Raw genomic sequence first — 18,153 nt, 5'->3', positions numbered from 1 at the left:
TTATGCATTGCTGCCATAATACCAGTAGAATATATATAGCGTTTTAAAAGTAGCTTAAGGAGAGCAAAAAAACTATATTTGCAGTTCAAATGGAATTTTGGAAATTCTTATGTCAGTTAATAAGACTTCAAAACATAATTTTTTTCTCTTAACACTCGGCGGAGCCACTTGAGGTAATTGAATGAAAAAATATGTATTTTAAGGTACACCAGTGTCCCTTACCTGTAGGTCATTGATTTTTAAAGATTGTACACCATTGCTTTTTCTGAAAATAAATATAATACTTAAATCTGCAAATAGGCTCGGAGGAAAACCTTAAAATAATTTATTTTTTTAACTCTTTGTTTAATATTCTACAACTTCAATACTATACAAACAATCTGCCAATCCTCCACCAACAAAATTTTTTCCTTCCTTGAGAGATTGAAACTTTATTAAAACTGGCACCACCCCTTTTAGCTCTTCCAACACTTCTAAATGGTCCGCCACAATATTTTTGCACTTAACTAACAGCTCCTCAATCTTCTCATCTCTGGAAAGGATGAACTTCTGATAATTGGCATCTATTATTAGACTGGCCCACTTTATCAGACATTGTTCTGTTTCTGTGATTTTCATAGAAGGCAATTTATGTCCATCTGGTGAGAATTGATAGATTATGTACTGCAACAACAAAATTACCTCATCTAAGGATAAGTTGAGCCTTAAATGAGGTAACAATATGATTTCGCTAAAGTTTTGAGTTAAAATTTTGTCTAACAATTCTACTCTTTCTTTGGGAAGAAGGCATTTTGGGAGGTTTTTGAACTGTCCTAATTTGTTAGATGAGGGAAACTGTTCCGCATTGCATGCAAGGACATACTTCAGAATAATTGCCATAAATTTCTCAGGAATATCTTTGAAAAATTCTAAAGCACTGGTAAGCAAACATACATTGTTCTCTTCAAGAATTCCTGGAATTACTTGCTCAACAATTGCAGCCTCTGAATGTCCATCTCTAACAAGCTCCTCAACTCTGTTTCCAAGCAAACTAAACTTGTGTTTGACCTTCCCATTCTTTCTTTTATTGGGCTCCTCTGTCCAATCCCCAACTTCATACTCGGTTACAAATGCAATATCATTGTCAATTTTACTTTGCATTGATTTGTGACTGCCAATTAAGGCTACTAACTGCTCAGATTCAAGGCAAAATGGCACCACTACCAAGTTCTGTCCCACAGGCAGTAGTATATAATTAAACATCTTCCATATTTTAGCATCCTCCGAATACAACTTATGAATTTGTTTTGATTGAATCACTTTAAACTGAGTGTTGTAAATTAGAAGAACTGTTCCTTCTTCATTGGGGTCTGAGCCATAAATTGCTATGTAATTATCATCCAAAGGAATAATTTTAATTGGGTGTTGCCCTGAAATACTTTCAATAATTGTGAATAAGTCTTTAGGATCAGATTTTTCTTGACGCTCCAATGGTTTCAGAAACATCTTTCCATCACTCCAGACAGTCAGTAAATTAACACAATTAGTTTTACTTGTTATTAATAGCTCACAGCTGCAAAGCTCTTCATTTTCAATGGAAAAATTTGTTTTTGTAAACACATTTTTCAAAAATTTATTATGAACAGTCCAGTGGAAGGTATAGGTGGTTTTAGTTTTTGAAAGGAAACCTAAATACAGATCATCTCCATTGGATATATACCGAAAGTCTTTGATTTCTGCTAACTCATTGATTGCTGCAGCAGTGAAGTTCTTTCGGTCTTCCAACACTTCACTTAAAGAATAAACAGACCCCCTTTTGAACACTACAAAAGTCTCTTGGTTGTGACTCACAATTGTATAAATAGGTTGCTTGAATTTGTACTTTTTAACCTTATCCAAAGACTCCTCTTCATCTCCCCACACACGAATAAAATTATGATTAAACACGGCTACATATTTTTGAAGGTTCTTATCAAAAACAACTTGGGAGCTGAATTTTTCTTTAGTCCTCCAACTGCAAAGCTGCTTCTGGTCGGAGACTCTGTATTTTATAGCGATGTTTTTGCCCAGAGTTACGATCACAATCCCGGTTTCTATATCTTCGGATATTCCTAATAAATTCTTGGTGTCGATTAAGGGGCAAAGGCAATAGTAGGATAGTAATTTGGCCATAATTAGTGACTTATATTGGAAAAACTCTTTATAATCTATCTATTTGCAAATATTTTTATATGAACTAACACGAGAATTAGAAGCAATGGAGGTGTATATATAGGACATAACCTTAAAAGTAAACATAAATGACAAAATGTCAAAAATAGGTATTTTTAAATAATGAACGATTCTATTAGAATAAAGAGGGGGACCACGTTCCACAGTAGAAAATGTAAATAAAAAATTCACATCACAAATACTATTTATCATATTTGATAATAGGTTTAGGAATAATGGTTATTTTAGTTGTTGAAATCTTTAAATTCTTTTCAGAACAATATTCCCAAATAATTTAATTTTTAATTATTGTTTTAATTTGTCTAATCTCAATTATTGCCTACTAAATTACAGGTAATTTTCCGGATAACACAATACAATAATAAAGAAGACAAAAATCCAGGATTAGGGTTTTGTATGGGTATTAGTAAAGATAAACCTCTCAAACATACTTATTAAAACACTGTATTTCAAAGCACTAAATATGGACGGCCAAACTCCAAAAATAATTTCTTTTCATTCGCATTAATTTTTTAGATTATTAATTATTTTGTCATACTTTTCTGCACATTCATACCACTGCAACATCATGGCCTACCGATGGAATACCATGGGACTTGAATACCTACTTATCGTGGACCAATAGATGAACGTGTGTTTATCGTATGTCCATGCGCACACTTCCCGTCAATCTTAGTATCTTTTATTTACTTAAAGAATATTGTTAAATCCTATATAAAATAATGCACACATTGTCGAACTTTTCAGTTCGATTTATACCACTATACCGGAAATTTTGGTGTTTCACTGGATTATTATAGTATACGCAAATTTATTTTTAGTTTATTTGTGACGTGGTACTCTGTGAATTTTCACTTTCTTATAAATAGTGGATACATTACGTGTAAAAATGTTAAATCTAGGTAACAACAAAAAGGTAAGCAATTTTGAAAACAAAAACGTAAACGCTACATCAGTGGTATACAAGCGACTGCGTTGAATTATTGATCTATTTGTAAAAAAAATTGGATATCTAAATACTGTCCGGCACATAACATAAAAGGGAGAGAAAATACTGTAATAAATAATCAAAGTCAAATAAAAATTTAATAATTTTTACAATGCGTAGAATCTCCAGTTTAATGTTAAATAATTTATTATCAACGATCTGTTCCAACCAGATCCATGGGGACACCTTGGAGATGAAGGAACTAGCCGTCAGAATATGCAGAGATTATCTCCATGGACCGTGGAAGAAAGTGACCACCCAGAACATAGGATTAAAGCATATTAGGTAGGTTAGCACTTTGCATCAGTTAAAGGGGTAGTAATTGACGATTGTGATTTAGCAATAACTACAATAATTAAGAATTAAACAAACTTTTGAATTTATTATTCCAATCAACTATAGTCAGAAATTTGAAGTGCGTCGCGGCCCTGATGGACGAAAAGAAAAACATGTTATTGTCATAGTTTTGTAATTGTATGTGTGTATACAGATAATCGGGTTTTCTTTTATTTGCATAAACACTGTCCTATTGCAAACACGCGATTATAAGAGGGGCATAAAAGGTGTGGAATTCTAGGTAGCATTCTTTCGTTGTATGGAAAATATAGAAAGAGAAAGTAATAGTTCAATCCCCAATTCGCATCAGTCTTTAAGAAATTTCAAAAGATTTGAAAAATTGCCTCTTGAAAACCTTTTTAAGGCTCAGGGGGAGGAGCGAGGGGGGGGGGGGGGGGGTGTAAAATACTTTAAGGCCCGTTTGTAAAATATGTATTAGCACCTTTGGTTCTGCATTTGAATGTTTTATTTCATAGCATTTTTGTGGGAAATTTGATGGCAAATTGTTAAATTTTCTGACCATTTATATATACATACATATGCAGGAGATCTTAAGGACAATTCAACCAGCTTACCATTCAATTACCTCTTATAATAAACGTATTCCTAAACTGTCGCTACTCCTGCCATTTTCCCATAAACTACTAGTATCCAGAAGTTTGCATTTGCACTCTTGAAACATAGTACTGCACCACTAAAATTAATTTTTTTAAATAAATTCTTTTTAAAATTCAAACATTCACAAAAATATAGAACAAATGAGAAATTTCAGTTTAAGTTTGAGGTTATATGACATAAAATGGCAGCAGTGTGATACGTCATCAGAGTAACAGTGCAATCTGTAATTGAATTAATCTATTAATAATAATAATTAATATTATACTGTATATGTATATTGTATAATTATATAATTAATATACAGGGTGTCTCAGAATGATTTAAGTTTTGTAAATAGGTCGAAGACGGCTATATGGATTGCCTCAATTAGATGAAAAAAAAATTATTCCGATTTCTGACAAACAAGGTACAGGGTGGCCACCGAGAGGTGACCCTGTACCTTATCTCAAAAACTGTAAGAGTTACAAAAAAACTTTAAATATAAAAGTTTCATAGTTTTGTTAGTTTTTGAAGTAAATATTACCATTTCTTTGCTAGTTGATTTTTTGAAAAAAAAAATGAAAACTTCATTATTTCAAAAACTATGAGAGATAGGTATATATGACTAAATACAAAAAAGACTTAGATTTTTATGTAAAATCAAATAAAAAAATAAAACGTATACTGTCTAATTCAAAATAAGAAAGTTAGCTTCCATTCCGCGAAAATGAGACATGCTGTATACATAAACATAAAGTACTTAAAAACTATTAACAAAACTATGAAACTTTTATATTTAAAGTTCTTTGTAACTCTTACAGTTTTTAAGATAAGGTACAAGGTCCCCTCTCGGTGGCCACCCTGTACATGAATGTGTTACCACTGTTGTGTAATTGACAAGGACGTCGTCACTAGCTCAGTTAATTGTTGACAATGTTAGTGAATGAATGAAGCTGGTGATGGCGTTCTTGTCAATTACACAACAATGGCATCACATTCATTGCACCTTGTTTGTCAGAAATCGAAATAAAAAATTAACTTTTTTTCGCCTAATTGAAGTTCCAAATCAAAATGCAATAAGAGATAAAAAAAATTGCGTAACAGATCAGGAATTTTATAAGAAAAACCAACCGCCTTATTGAGTGAATAAAAAAAGTTTTGGTGTATTTAACATTCAACCTTCTAGCAATTAACTACTATCCCTGATGGTTTTAGAATAATAACCCTCGTCGAATGTGTTCCGAGAAGCAAAAAAATTATACACCAAATTTTGTTGCAATCCATATAGCTGTTTTCAACATATCTGCAAAACTTAAAAAAAGCGAAACTTTGAGAGGATATATCTCCAGAAGACAATTCGATATATTTTTGAACAAAAAATCCGCGGTGAAGCATTGACCCCTCATTTTGGGACTTCTTGTATACAAGGTGTTCGATTTATCACGAGCATGCGATTTTCTCGAAAACCAAGAATCTAACACAAACATTTTTCAAATAAAGGTTGCTTGGGGTAAAGGAGCGCTTCTTTTGACATAATTTTTGTTTCAAAAAACTGTCATTTAGAATGTCTTTTCAAGGTCATCTAAATTTTTTCTAATGGAAATACCGTATTGTTTTGACAAAAATGGATACACCACTAAAAACTGGAAAACATTCGTTTGAAACATTTTTCAATTCAAAGCTTTTTTAGGTAGTTTATTCAAAGAAATAATCAAAAATTAAGTAAAGCACGGAACAACAACATAAAAGTTTTCTAATCCAATAAATGTTCAAAATTTCTTCCACCAACTTCAATACACTTTATAATACGTTTTTTAAACGATTCATGAACACATAATAATGTTTGAGTACTAATTTCTCAAGTAGCTTGCCTAATTCACTGTTTCATATTTTCTAGGGTTGTTGAAATATGTTTGTAAACTTTATCCTTCAAATATTTTCATTAAAAAAATCTGGAGACGACAAATCTGGCGATCTTGCCGGCCAGTTAATAGGACCGTTGCGTCCAATTCGACGTTCTGGATAATCATGATGAAGAATTTGTCGAGTACCCCTAAAAAAATGCGCTGGACAACCGTTGCGTTGAAATCAGATGGAGCATTGCAACTCTAAATTCAGCTCTTCAAGTAGAATGGGAAATTTTTGCCTTAAAAATTGTTGGTATTTTTTCTTATTCAAGATCCCATCAGTAAAATATGGTCCAATTAAATTTGCTCTTATGATTCCACACCACATGTTTACAGACCATTGATACTGATGCTCCACTTGCCTTATCTATCTAGGATTGTTTTCAGACCAGTAATGCATATTGTGGTGGTTAATTTGACCATGATTAATAAAAGTTGATTTGTCAGAGAACAAAAAAGTTTGGGTTATCAATTATTTGTTTTTGAGCCCATTGACAAAACAACGTACGATTCCGAAAATCTTCGCCGTCAAATTCCTGATGTAGGAAAACACAATACGGTTTTAATTTATGACGATGCAAAATACGAAAAACACTGTTCAGCGCTACTCTTAAATTTGATGCAATTTGTCGAATACTGATTAATGGATTGTAAGCAATAGCAGCCAGTACATGGATTTCATTGTTTTCATTAGTTACGGTGTTTTTACGTTTTTTTTCTGTTTATCAACATTCCCAGTCTCTTCAAATTGCTTCACAAGTCTTTTGATTGTGAACCTTGATGGCATAACCTTTTCTGGAAATTGTCCAGTCTACGTTGTTATTGCTCTTGAAATATCGCAACTACTTTCTTTATAAATAAGGATCATTTCAATTTTTTCTTAAAATGAAAAATATGCAATTTTTTTCACACTTCTTAACCACAAAGAAACAATTCGAACAACATCTTTACATCTCTTACCTGCTACAATGATTTGAACATTTTATTTACACACTAACCCTTATCAATCAAACTTTATTTTATCGATTATTTTTATTGAAACAATTTGTTCAAAAAAACTTATAAGGCAATTTGTAAACCTGTGAACGTTAATTAATAGTATTTTGAATATTTATTGGATTAGAAAACTTTTATGTTGTTCCATGCTTTATTTAATTTTTTATTATTTCTTTGAATAAACTACTTAGAAAAGCTTTGAATCGAAAAATGTTTCAAATAAATGTTTTTCAGTTTTTAGTGGTGTATCCATTTTTGTCAAAAAAATATAGTGTTTCTATTAGAAAAAAATGTGGATGTCCTTGAAAAGACCTTCTAAATGACAGTTTTTTGGAAAAAAATTATGTCAATAGAAGTGCTCCTTTACTCCAAACAAACTTTATTTGAAAAAATGTTGTATTAAATTCTTGGTTTTCGAGAAAATCGCACGTGCATGATAAATCGAACATCCTGTATAATATAAATTAATTGTTATTTTATTTTTATAAGAAATTTAATGATACTTTTTTTGTTTAATTGGTTGCATAACAAATTTCAAAATTTGACTTCAAAGTTACATGAAATAAAATGACAGCACTGTGATTACGTCATCGGAAATACGCTGCAATCTACAATTAAATTCGTCTATAATAATAATTTTATTTTTATAAGAGGCAAAATGTCGATATTTTTACTTGTTTAATTGGTTTCATGGTATTTAATATACCAAGGAAATAACATTTCCAAGAAAAACAAGTTTTTGTTTACATTTCTTTACCTTTTACAAGAATTTTAAATGTCCTCCAATTTAATTACTATAACTGAAAAATAACCAATTAACTTATCATTTTTTCTAATTAAATATGAAATTAAATTATTACTTATTCAATTAAAAGTTTAAAATGTATTTACTAGTTATATTTACAACTATGACATTCATTTGAGTTTATAAAAATCTCATCATGTCATCAAAAAAAATTTAAAATTACAAAATTTTTTCTAACTCTGACCAATAAAGTGACAGTTTGTTTAATCAAAACCGGTGACTAAACGGATTTCATTTTGTAACTTCTTACGTAATGAGCAGGTATCTTCACGTCGCATCTCAGCTGGCAAATGGAACTAGTAACAACAATAATATTTTTGTAATTCTATACATACAGAGCGTACATTTCCACTTTTTTTCTTATTTCCTCATCGAACAGTAAAATTAGAAAACAGCTATTTGTATGTATGTAATCGGAAGAGTGCTATTTTGGGCGGGGAAATAAACTTAGCAAGTTTCGCAAAATTGTGATTTTTCAGCGTGTTTCATGCAAGATTTTGTTAAATTTCTATATTACCCGTAACATAATCATGAAATATAAAACACAAAATTATTTTACTTTTCACAACTAGACATTAAACGCAACCTTTTCGTCATTGGTTGCGAAATGTAAATCTTTTAGGATTAAAAAAATATATTAAAAAATTCCAGTTTAAATATCAAAATTAGACAAACTTATTTTTGAAGTATCTTAGGAAAAACTAGATTGTGTAACTGGTTAATTTTGTGTGCTCGGTTAGTCGCAGAGAATCCAACTCGTTACATTATCTATTTCCTAACTGGTTACATAAAGAGCTATCTTAATGTCTATTTAAACTATTGTTGCAGCGGGGGCCTCTCAAACCACCTTTACCACGTATCTCTTCCTGCTCAACTTCAAGACTCATACGAAGACAATAAAAAACCCAGTGAAGAACCTAAAGACGTCCTCATTCGCATCTATGGACAGACGCATGGAGAAGGTGCCCTTGAGGCTCTCATCACTGAAAGTGTGATTTTCACTCTATTGAGTGAGAGACGTGAGTTTAGATTTTGGTCCATTTTAAACGTAAACAATAAATGAAGAGTAAAGCAATTGATGTAATATTATGCATGAAAACGTTTGCCAAAGGTCAGTGCCAAATCGCAAATGTAAAAGCTGTAAAGAATTGAGTCAAATTTTTTTGTGAATGAGGTAACAGTAGTATGTAATATGGAGCAATATTGATAATAAGCCCTGCTTGGTCACGAAACTCGTTTTGCTATGGTTAATAAGTATATAGTTATTTGAATTCAGAATTTGTGTGGCCTTGGAGGTATCGAAGTTTTTATTGCAAGCACGTGGATGTAATAAAAATTATAGATAATAAATATTTAACATGCCGGATGTCTCAGGTTCTAACATGGGGATTTCAGGAAAGGTTAGAAAAGAGCCTTGTGACGTGGGCTATTCTTATAACCAAAGAACCTAGTTCCTTGCAGTTTTCACCTACAAGGAGACAACGTAAATTTGCGCTTAGGTAAGATAAGGTACGAAAAAAAGATCATTTTGTTCAACAATTCAATGCTCCATCCCGTGCCCTCATGATGATGTTAATTTTTTCAATGTTTTTTTTTCTTGAAATATTAGTATTCATACCTCAGTCACTGGCCAACTTAGTTACTGGATATTAAGCATTTTTGAAAATGATGATCTGGCTCAGATCACTATTAGGAAGTTTTCGGCCACCGATTTATACTAAATGATAGCCCGCCAACTCGATTGATTGAAAAATCAGCAGACATTGATACGATGCAGATCATCATTTCCAAAGAGACTTTACGTTTATTTTTGTGACATTTAATGAGAGCATTTCATGTGTAAAATTTGGGTTAAAACGCTTTGACATTTCGGAATTTTCTTCTCACTCTGCAGGCATATCATTGTCCTACCAGCCTAATTTAGACCAAATGACCAGTGCAACAATGACCTTTATGTATCACATGTACTATAGATCAGAGTTCACGAACCTGTGTTTATATGTCAAACCCACCATTCCAACCATTCCTGAAGTCATGATCATAAAACCTGGGACTCCATGCATAAGGCATTACCTTATCATATGAACTCTTTTCAGGAAAGTTATATGCCACCAGTGCTACTGATAAGGGAAAAATAGTCACTTCGTAATTGAAAAATGTGCATGCGTTCTTATTCCATTTTAATTTCAAATATTGCGTGGTAAAAGCATTAGTGGTTTCCTATATTAATCGTTACATAAACTTGGAAACTGAGCACCAATAATAAATATCTCCCAGAAAGGGGAGGTTCACAAGAAATTAAAATCTGTTTAAGCTTTACGAAATAATCGAAAATGACTACATAATTACGTGTACAAAAATCTTAAAAATCCGAAAGAAAAATTAAATTTTCATAAACGCACGAAATGTTCGCTCATCGGTGCAATGTCACAGAGCGGAGTGCTCGACTTTGACTAAGTAGTGAGACATGTAATAAATGCAAAAAAATGAAAAAAATGGCTTTTATCCTTTTGCATTATCTTTCTATTACCTCAAAAAATCGTGTTTTGAACTTAGTGAACAAGAGTAGATATACTCATTACTAGTTGTCTGTCATGTTGAATTATAGTTATGGCCTGGCCTTCGTTACATCTGCTCTTATTATTTTCGAACTGAATTAAAATCATTATAAACGTTTACGAGTTTAAATTATACTCCTATTTTTGTTTATTTAATCCTATAACGAAAATTATGATTTCGTTGACACTATACTTACTTGGTGTCTTGCAGCAACGAAGGCTTCAGGGAGTCGCCAATAAAGCTGCTTTTGAAACTCTTTAATTTTCTTTTTGAACTCAAAGTCCCTATTTTCCTGGTGGTTTTCGATAAATTGTGAACCAGAGTTTGATTTCACATACTTAGGACTCGAACAAATAGTCTTGAAACAGACATTTTTTTCATTTTCTGCGATCATTTTGAACAGTTATTTGAAATTTCTGAGTCAAGGATGCCATGATCGCCAAGTAAGTAATTGAAACCTGTAGAAATCTTGACATTTCAGGCTATAGCCTTAATAAAAAAAAGTCGAGTCTTTCGCAATTGACGTCATCAGTCAAACGAAGCTGTCTATTTTTATTCATAAAATTATATTATTTATTAAAATATATTTTTATGGTGCAGCCTTTTTTGACGAGTTGTCTTCATTATTTGCCACGTGTTTATTTAATTTTCCGTTTTTTTCCTCAATTACTTTCTGGTGTTTTAATTTTCCAACTTAAAAAAAGGCATTTCAGGTTTGGGTCCAAAACTCCACGGCATATTCCCAGGAGGTCGTCTCGAACAGTACATTAACGCCCGGCCCCTCCTCACTTCCGAGTTGGCGGAGGAAAGACTGTCGGTCCAGATAGCGGAAAAAATGGCAGCACTGCACTCAATGGAGGTGAGCACCAGCGGGGTCTGGATACCATGTTACTTAAATCTGGAGATTTTTTCTCACCATACGTTTCGTTACAATTCCATACCTACTACTCAAATACTCTATAAATTGTTAATAATAATTGTTAATAAATCATTATCGTATAAACAAATTAACTCATGTGTCCCTGTGTATGTGGCATCCAGTTGCGAACGTGCATTTTTAAGTTTGGTTTACATGAGTCCTATCATATTTCATCATTATCATTGCGTAGTATAAAATTGGATATAAGGCGTACACAATGGCTTTTGGGCGATAATGGGACGTATACTGAAAACCACTCTTGACACATTTTATTATCATGCATTAGCACGTACTCATGATATAACGAGCAACTAAAAAGAGTAGTTAACGAATGGGCCTCATTGCTTAATGAATTCAATTGTGAAGAAAAACTGAACAGGTGTCCTTTCACCATATTGATCCAATTGCATGAAGAAGAATCATTAAAAGTAACCTCAAGCAGGTTTTGGGGTATCAGAGGCACGTCTTGGATAAATTCATTTGTTATCTATTATCAATGTCAGATGTTTGATGGTAAATAGCAAGTGGCTTAATCGTCGCTCTGCGTACGTGGCGTACTACGAGGATTTTTCTTATGATCCCTTGTTATTACCCTAGCGATAAAACGAGTCTGTTTCAGCAATTAGGTTTTTGTATTCAGTTCTCTCAAGGCTGATTATGATTATTTATCAAACGAACATGCGAGGCATTGTTTGTATGTCTGTAGTAACTAGTTAAATGTAATTTATAAATATAAATAAAGAGGATGATGAACCTCCTATGCAATTCTAAAGATATGTATCAAGGCGCGTGTATTGGTCATGTATACATATAAAAACGATTTTGAAGCGAAGATATTTAGCACAGGGATGATCGTTGAATTACAATTTCATGTTAGTGTAATTGTTGTTTTCTCGAAGTAGAGTTAGCGAATTAACGATTCCCTGTATTTGCAATTCAATTTCTTGTGTCATGTGTACGATAAACTCCAGTGCTAACGTTCGAAATATTATGGTAATTTGAATTGCATATCACATGTACAGGGCTGGCCTTAGCAAGTCAGGTGCCTTGGCCTAAATTTTTAATCACCGTCCCACTATTCCAAGAAAATCCGTTGATCATGAAAGTTCGCCGCTTTGGGTTCCATATTGTCGGTGCTGCACATGTATAGGATGTGTTTTATTATCTGTTTTAGTAGCTTTATCAATACTTATGTTTCATGGAGGTCCAAAAAAAGACAAAGGCACCCCATCTTGCTCCAATAATGGCGGAGTGGGGACCTGTGTACTTATGTGCTTTGTAACCTTATGTACTTGTAATAGTTGGAAATATTTAATTTTTTTTACGTTTTTTTTACGATTTTAAAAGCTTGCATTTCACATTACGTTCCGGTCATAAATAATACATACTTGAAAAGATACCTAATAATGAAATAATCGACACAAAAAAATAATTTTTCCCATTATAAGTGTTCGTTATTTTCAGTAGAGTATCATTTGACCTTAATTCGAAATAAGGTGATTTTTTGTGGCGTATTATGTAGATACATAATTATGGTTGTATTATATTCCATATTCGTAGATAACATTATTACGGTTTATGCACCTTATTATAAATTGTTTCCTGTGGCCTTAAAACTCATTCTATTGAAGTATTGTTCTCACTATTTGATTTCACTTGCAGTTTTTTTGCATCTGATTATTTTAACATTCATTTCAATCTTCTTCATCTGCAATTGCATTGATCTCAACTTATAAATATTTTCTAACACCTACCAGCTCTTCCGTTTGTTCCTTGCGGTTCCGTATACGTGAGCATTCGTCTCATTATTTACCAATCTTCCTTCCGCTCCCACGAACGGGGAAAAAGATACATTGTGTTTTATACTTTGTAGGCTTTTTAACGGGTAATTATCAAAAAAACCCTCCAGGCAGGGAGTGAACAGTAAAAAAGAGAACCGCAAACATAGAATGGTGGTCAAACTCCCGCCATTTTGTGAAGACAAAAAAATACGCAATGACAACTATCCTGGATGTCTGGTATATTTGAGGACTTTGGAAATTTCTACCTTGCTATATGAGCAACATTGGCAACGTGGCAAAAAATAATAGGTGCCATTTTTATTGTTTTTTTAGTAACTTTTGTATGGATTTCCTATTATATAAGACAACCGAATGTGCAACTTACTAATTAAATTTACCTTCATTTGACATTTGATTATTATTAATAAACTCAATCATTTTGGCAAATCACCGTAACATTCAGTGCAAATACTGCCAATGTTATTGCTAACTTCTTTTTTAATTTGTGTTTGTTACTAATAAAATCATTCCAGGTACCACTTCACAAAGAACCAACATGGCTGTGGAATACTATAAATCGCTGGATTACAACGTGTGACACTAAGCTTAAGACCACCACCCCTGATTTCATACGGGAGCTCTTAACTGGGGTAGATCTGAGGGCTGAATTTAAATGGTTAAAAAATAGGTAATTTTACTTTTATCCGCATTCAAGTATTTTTCATTAATTTTTGGCTTTAGGTTAGAACAGGAAAATAGTCCAGTAGTATTCTGCCACAACGATATGCAGGAGGGTAATATTCTAACAAGTCTCGACTCAGACAAAGAAAACGATCCTCAAGGTTCTGAACTTATCATTATAGGTAATAAAAGCGACATACAGTTTTATGCAGTCCTTCCCGACTATAGTGCGCGATAAAGTTATTAATAACAATTATGTTATATTAGTCAAGCAATTTAGCTTCGCTTCTTTTCTTTTAGATTTCGAATATTGTTCCTATAATTATAGGAGTTTTGACATCGCCAACCACTTCATCGAATGGGTCTACAACTACAGCGAGGAGAAATTCCCTTTTTACCGAGAAGACTTATCGAATTATCCTACGGAGAAGCAACGACTAACCTTCATTAGGTATTTAAGCGCAAGAATTAAAACAGAAATAGTTTTAATAGTTTTTAATTTTTAGATCATATCTAAATTCAGTGGGGTCTCGAGAGCAACCCAAGAAGATCCTAAAAGAAGTGGAAGTTTTTACCTTGGCCTCCAACTTATTTTGGTCGCTATGGGCTTTTATTAATGCAGATACCTCAGAAATCCCTTTTGGATACTGGGTACGTATTACATTCGTATAACTCTTTGATTAATTATATGAGGACTACATAAGGTTTCTCTACAGGAATATGGACATTCAAGACTCTCCGGTTACTTTACACTGAAAGAAAAGCTATGTGGCAATTTGAACACTAAAAGAAAAATGGATTGCCTAACTACGGACTGATATTTTTCTAAGAAATTCTGCAGCAGTGCCCTGCGTATTGTTGTAATGAAAAAGAGATTTGACTGCGATATGGATTAATAAAATACTGGAAGTTGCATTGATAACCGAGGTAATGAAGGCACTTGTGATATTGATGTCGATATAATTTTAGTTAGGACAGGATGAACTAGATTAAGCTATGAAAATACTTCCTGTTGTATATTTAGGTATTACTAAATACTTACCATTAACAGTCTCAAAAAATTTTTTGGAGGGATATTTTTCTTGCATTTGAAAACTCTGATGATTAGCCGTATTATACGGATATTATTAAGAACTATTATAGGCTACTAAATAGGTCATATGTTGGTCGAAATTTTTATTAGGCCAAAAGTACGATTTATTATGATAAAATGAGGGCTATTTTTTTCAATTTCCTAATTAACCTGAACTAGCAAAAGCAATTGAGGTCAGTAAAAACATGAAAAGTTACTTATGTATCCAGATTACGTTTCGACACACTTATCAGCACATTAGGAGTAAGACATTTGTCGTAACGGAGAACAAGTTTTTCTATTTCCTTTTCATATCAAGTTGTCGCCTGAGCCAATCTTGCACACATCATTTCAATTCCTCGTTTATGTTGAACCGCTCTTTTCTTAACCACCTTTTCATCCTAGAGTGAAAGTTACTTGGTACCAAGTCAGCACTACGGTGGATGGTCAAACACTTCTTATTCGAAATTCTTAAACAGCTCTTTAGTTTGTACAACCGCATGGGGGCGTACATTGTCATGAAGTAGAAGTACTCCTGATGACAGTATGCCTTTCCTATTGTTTTGTATGGCTCCTTTCTAGGCTTTTAAGAATTTCACAGTATGATGCTACAGTAATTGTGGTCCCAGGTTCCATAAACTCCAACAGCAAAATTTATCTACAATCTCAAAACATAGTAGCTGTAAGTTTCCGATTGGACATGGTTTGTTGAAACTTCTTTGGTTTATTAGGCGAGTTCATATGCATCCATTGTTTAGATTGCTCTTTTGTCTGAACTGAACTCACGTCTCGTCTCCCGTTACAATTTTTTCCAAAAAAGTTTCTGTAAAACATTATCACAGAATTTATTTGTCGCAATTTGTTCTCATCAGTATTTAGGAATTACTAGCTTTGTTATAACAATGCCATAAGGAACTGAGCGGGATATAGAAGGAAAATCTTCGAATATTTCAGAAATTGTAAAACACTGCCGCTTCCGTATCACATTGCAGACTTTATGCCCACTATCAGTTTGTCCTTCTCAAAACATTCTACACTGTTTTAGCACGTACTCTCGCTGATACAGTTTCCTCCATACACAACACACACGTCTGTCGATAAATTTCAGCCGAATTGTCGCCTTCAACTTGAAGAAAACAAACCACTGAACGAATGTCACATTTAGCGGGAACTGGGACTACAGTTGTCATAATCAAAATGCTCTCAGATCAAAACTGTAACGTCAAATAGTTTACTTGCTTAATTTAATCTGACAGATAAATTAATGGATGATACTAAACAAAAACGCATCTCTATGGCAACTGAGTATCCACAGCCAACTAAATGGAACTTGAAAAAATAGCCCCCGTATAATTATATGTAACAGCAGCAGCACTGAAAATTATTGATTAATTTTAGGACCATATGCATAAATGCAATCTTTTCTGATCCAGGTTGCATCAATGTATATTAGTCTAACATTATCCACAATTTTCTATGAGGATGTTTCAGAGGAGAATTTCACGAACCAGATGTTTCGAATTGTAATGCTTTTGCAGAACTTTTGGCTCCGAGATATTAACAGAAATTATGTAGCAATAAAATTCTGTCAGCGTCCGTTACTGTGGTTGCGATTGATACTTAAGAATTAAATATCTGATTTTGATGTGAAAAAGGTGGCAAATGATATTCTCCGAATAAAAAAGTGGATAAAAATGAATGTATTCTAGTTTTTAACGAGTCTTTTTTGCTTGTATATTTATTTAACTTCTGTATTTCCTATCTTAACTTAATAATTTTAATTAGTTTTACAACCTCAATTTTAGAGCTCTGCAATAAATGTTTATGAAATTTTCTTTTATGTATAATAATCTCGGAAAAGTACGTATATGCGTAAATAGAATTTATTATCGATTTACAAAATGTCTCTTTCATGCAGTAACATAGTAATAAGTCTATTAAGTGGGTCTATTGTAAGCAAAAAACATTTTTTTCGTAAATAAAGTTTTCAAAGTAACCAGGATTCTCTTATAATTGAACTCCGTTTTTGTCTTAAAGCACAACAAAACTGAAAGCAAAAACGCCACGTTTGTTTTCCAAAAAAATACTTAGGTTTGTGAGACAAAGTATACAGATTGCGGTGACGATTAGTGTCTATATCTATATGTATATTGTAACATATAATGTCTTTGAATGCACATACAAGTTGCGCATCCGGTACGATCTGTGGTGCTTTTGAGGTCCTCACAGTTTTAAAATTTAAGGTATTAGTAAATTTAGTTGGGAAATTAGTATTTTTGTTTATTTTCGATATAAAAATAAACGATGTTGTCTACACGCAAATTTTTAATAGCACAACTCAAAATGTATTGCATTATTTGGCGAGCCATAACACACCTCCTTTAAAAGTTTTGGGTTTACTAAATTCAGTTTTCGTCGCCGCTGCACCACAGATGGTACCAGATGCGCGACGTGGATGTGCGTTCATAGACATTAAACGTCACAATATACAGGGTGCCCAAAATAAGGAGGGCCACTATGGGGATCTTCGAAACGGTAAGAGATGCAGATTTAGTTAAATGGAAGAAAAGTTACGTAATCAAGGGCCTAAAAAAATGGCGTTTAGAAATCCCCGAAATATTTTTTGGTTTTTGAGATATTTGGGAAAAATTGGATTTTCCAATTTTACATATTATTTTTTTCTGGCGGTAATATTAAACGTAGACCAAAACTGATGGCACTTCTCTACAGCAACTTTTAATGCACTTTAACGTGACATTGTCAGTTTTTTAATCCAGTTTAATTGCGTTTTAGTCTTTTTTTCGGCCCTAAACAAAACAAAATTAATGTGCACCTGTATATAATTTTTTAATTTTGAAAAATAAATAATTAGCTATATCAATTAACAGTTTATGTCATTTAGGTGTTTAATGATCATCTTTATTAATAATCATTGAATATCTTTCAATGAGATTTTCAGAGAAGGTAATTAGCAGACCTTCGAAAACAGCCTGGCTAGAACGTTCACCTAATCTAACTCCACTTGATTTTTTCGTATGGATGTTTGTTAAGAATTATGTTTATCAGCAAAATTTTGCTACAAAACAGAAACTGAGGGGGTTAGTTCTGGAAGCATTTTCCAGTATTACTCCACAAACGTTGATTAGGGTGTTAAAATCGACAGTTCCAAGGTGCTATTTGTGCTTGAAAAGTAATGGAAATCTTTTAAAACATATACTTTAAAATTAGTTGTTTTGTTTGTATTTCTTTGTTGTTGTTTTTTTAGTTTTTAGGTCGTCTTTTAATAAAATTTTATTTGTAC

General features: G+C 32.8%; 2 protein-coding genes across 3 annotated transcripts; one reads left to right on the top strand and one right to left on the bottom strand.

Moving 5' to 3' along the window:
- Nucleotides 1–310: 310 nt before the first annotated feature.
- LOC136412584 (nucleolar protein 11) lies at nucleotides 311–2,244 on the bottom strand. Its single transcript, XM_066395685.1, has one exon. The coding sequence runs from the start codon at nucleotides 2,149–2,151 to the stop codon at nucleotides 346–348; it is 1,806 nt and encodes a 601-aa protein (XP_066251782.1). The 5' UTR covers nucleotides 2,152–2,244; the 3' UTR covers nucleotides 311–345.
- A 729-nt stretch (nucleotides 2,245–2,973) lies between these two features.
- Nucleotides 2,974–14,651, top strand: LOC136412601 (choline/ethanolamine kinase). Of its 2 annotated transcripts, XM_066395711.1 has the most exons (9): nucleotides 2,974–3,127; nucleotides 3,372–3,484; nucleotides 8,669–8,859; nucleotides 11,113–11,258; nucleotides 13,633–13,787; nucleotides 13,841–13,962; nucleotides 14,081–14,231; nucleotides 14,287–14,431; nucleotides 14,497–14,651. In XM_066395711.1, exons 1-9 carry the CDS (start codon nucleotides 3,101–3,103, stop codon nucleotides 14,596–14,598), a joined length of 1,152 nt encoding a protein of 383 aa, XP_066251808.1. In that variant the 5' UTR covers nucleotides 2,974–3,100; the 3' UTR covers nucleotides 14,599–14,651. The 2 variants fall into 2 exon arrangements, with proteins under 2 accessions (XP_066251808.1, XP_066251807.1); XM_066395710.1 differs by lacking the exon at nucleotides 2,974–3,127 and having other exon boundaries at nucleotides 3,238–3,484.
- Nucleotides 14,652–18,153: the final 3,502 nt, after the last annotated feature.

This window comes from Euwallacea similis, chromosome 12, assembly GCF_039881205.1.
Source record: "Euwallacea similis isolate ESF13 chromosome 12, ESF131.1, whole genome shotgun sequence".
NCBI lineage: Eukaryota > Metazoa > Arthropoda > Insecta > Coleoptera > Curculionidae > Euwallacea > Euwallacea similis.
This window is presented reverse-complemented; position numbering and strand designations above follow the sequence as displayed.